The following is a 2,191-nucleotide window of genomic DNA, read 5'->3' on the forward strand; positions in this document are numbered from 1 at the left end:
TTCACCTGGCCCAGGAGCTGAGCTCCCACCTGGAGCTGTTTTGGGGTCACCTGTCTTTGCTGAAKCCCAGAGTGAGGATATCCAGCTTTTCTCCCCCAAGGACACAGCAGGATTTTGCAATCCCTCCCTTTCCCTGGTCAATCATTCACCCGTTCCAGCAGCTGACCAGGAATTCCCCAGTTCCCACCTCCACGAGCACTAAACCCCTCAATTAAAACACAAAACTCCGCTGCAATCCCACATTTCTCTGCTCACAGCCAGCCCTGCCCAGTTTGGGACTGATTCCTCCCAGAACAACCCAGGGGGGGAAATTAWTCCTGACAAACCCTCCCTGCCCGGAGCCCCACTTACGCCAGGAGCTTCTTGCGGGCTTTGTCCGCCTTCAATTTGTGGATGTGCTCCATGAGGATCCGCTTGTTCTTGAACACGTTGCCCTTGACCTTCAGGTAGAGGCTGTGGTACCTGTGGGGCCCAGTGGGACAGAAAATCAACCCCTGCCCAGCATGGGAACCTCCCGAGGCTGGGAATTGCTGGGATTCCCCAGGGAGGGCTGGGAATTGCTGGGATTCCCCAGGAAGAGCTGAGTTGTGGGGTCTGGGAGGGGGGCAGGACTCACATGTGGCGGTCAATCTTCTTGGACTCGCGGTAGCGGCGCAGCAGCCGCCGCAGGATCCGCATCCGCCGCATCCAGGTGACCTTCTCGGGCATCCGAGCGTTGGCTGTGCCCTTCCTCTTGCCTGGATTGGGGGAAACGGGGTGAGAACGACCCYAAATTCCTGCCAGCTCAACCCCACAACTTTCCACACTCTTCCCCCAAAGCCTTTTACCATCCTCTTGAGCTCAAAAAACCCACTACAGGACACAAAGTATATTTCTGTCATCACACCCACACTCTGGGAAGCGATTCCAGGTGATTCCACAGCAGGAGCTGTAGGAAATGGGGAATTTCTCCCGTTCCCAGCACTCACCGATGCCCATGTGCCGGCCCTTCCGCCGGGCCAGCGTGTTCTTCCTGCAGCGGGCGCGGGAGTGCACGGTCACGGGCTTGCGGATGATCAGCCCATCCTTGATCAGCTTCCKGATCTGCTGCCCTGCAAAAGGGTCCCAAACAGCTCCTGTGGGACTGCCAGGCCAGCACCGACGCCAATCCCACAGACAAGAACGTGACTCTCCCCTCAAAGCCTCTCACGCCCATGGAGCTGCTCTTTCCCCTCCCATTTCTCCCACGGAATCTCAAATAATCCCAATTCTTTCATTATCAGAGAACACCACAAACCAAACCCATCACCGGGCACCTCATCAGTGCAAATCCTGAAAATTCCACTTTCAAGTGCAAAGAAGTTGCTCAAGGAGCTGGATTTTACCTAACACAAAGGTTGGATCGAATGATTTTGGGAGGTCTTTCCCATACTCAATGATTTTATCATTCTAGGGCAATGTCACTGTTATTAAGCTTCCCAAAACCCCTCTTCCCACACTCCTGGGGGATCCCTTCCTCCCTCACGTACGGGAGTTGGCGTTGGCGATCTCGTTGGTCTCATTGGGATCCAGCCACACCTTCTTCTTCCCGCAGCGCAGGACGCTGGAGGCCAGCCTCTTCTGGAGCCGGAGCATACTGCGAGAGRGATGGGCAYGGATCAGGGGGGCTCTGCGCCCASYACAGGGACCCCCRAATCCTCCAGGGACTCTGCACCCCCTTCTTGGGGACCCTCACCCACCCCTCAGGGTATCCCCTCACCACCCTCAGGATCCCCTCACCACCCTCAGGGTATCCCCTCATCCTGTTCACGGTCCCGCATCGCCCTCAGGGGATCCTCATCCCCCTCAGGAATTGTCCCCACCCGCCCCTCAGGGACCCCCTCATCTCCCTCAGGGTACCCCTCACCACCCTCAGAGTACCCTCACAATGTTCAGGGTCCCGCATCGCCCTCAGGGGACCCTCACCCACCTCAGGAACTCACCCCACCCGCCCCTGAGGGACCCCCTCACCCCCCTCAGGTCCCCGGTCCGAGTTCCCGGGACACCCCGCGCTGCTCCAAGGRGCGCATCCAAGGACCGTAGAGCCCGAAACCAGCGAGCCCACCCCACTCGGCGCTGCCCAGACTCCCAGCCCCTTCTCACGTCCCCCCGGCCCCTCAGCGCGGCCACCGCGCCCCCTCCGCCATTTTCCCGCGAGGCCCGAGGAGGCCGC

The 2,191-nt window shown here is 59.2% G+C and overlaps 1 protein-coding gene across 1 annotated transcript; it reads right to left on the reverse strand.

The window, feature by feature from the left end:
• Positions 1–326: 326 nt before the first annotated feature.
• On the reverse strand, positions 327–1,651 carry RPL19 (ribosomal protein L19). Its single transcript, XM_057388343.1, has 4 exons — positions 1,509–1,651; positions 969–1,091; positions 617–737; positions 327–462 (listed from the first exon to the last, which is right to left on the reverse strand). Exons 1-4 carry the CDS (start codon positions 1,612–1,614, stop codon positions 348–350), a joined length of 465 nt encoding a protein of 154 aa, XP_057244326.1. The 5' UTR covers positions 1,615–1,651; the 3' UTR covers positions 327–347.
• Between the last annotated feature and the right edge of the window lie 540 nt (positions 1,652–2,191).

This window comes from Malurus melanocephalus, unplaced genomic scaffold (genome assembly GCF_030028575.1).
Source record: "Malurus melanocephalus ecotype Western Australia unplaced genomic scaffold, MMel_1.1 scaffold_1816, whole genome shotgun sequence".
Classification (NCBI taxonomy): Eukaryota; Metazoa; Chordata; class Aves; order Passeriformes; family Maluridae; genus Malurus; species Malurus melanocephalus.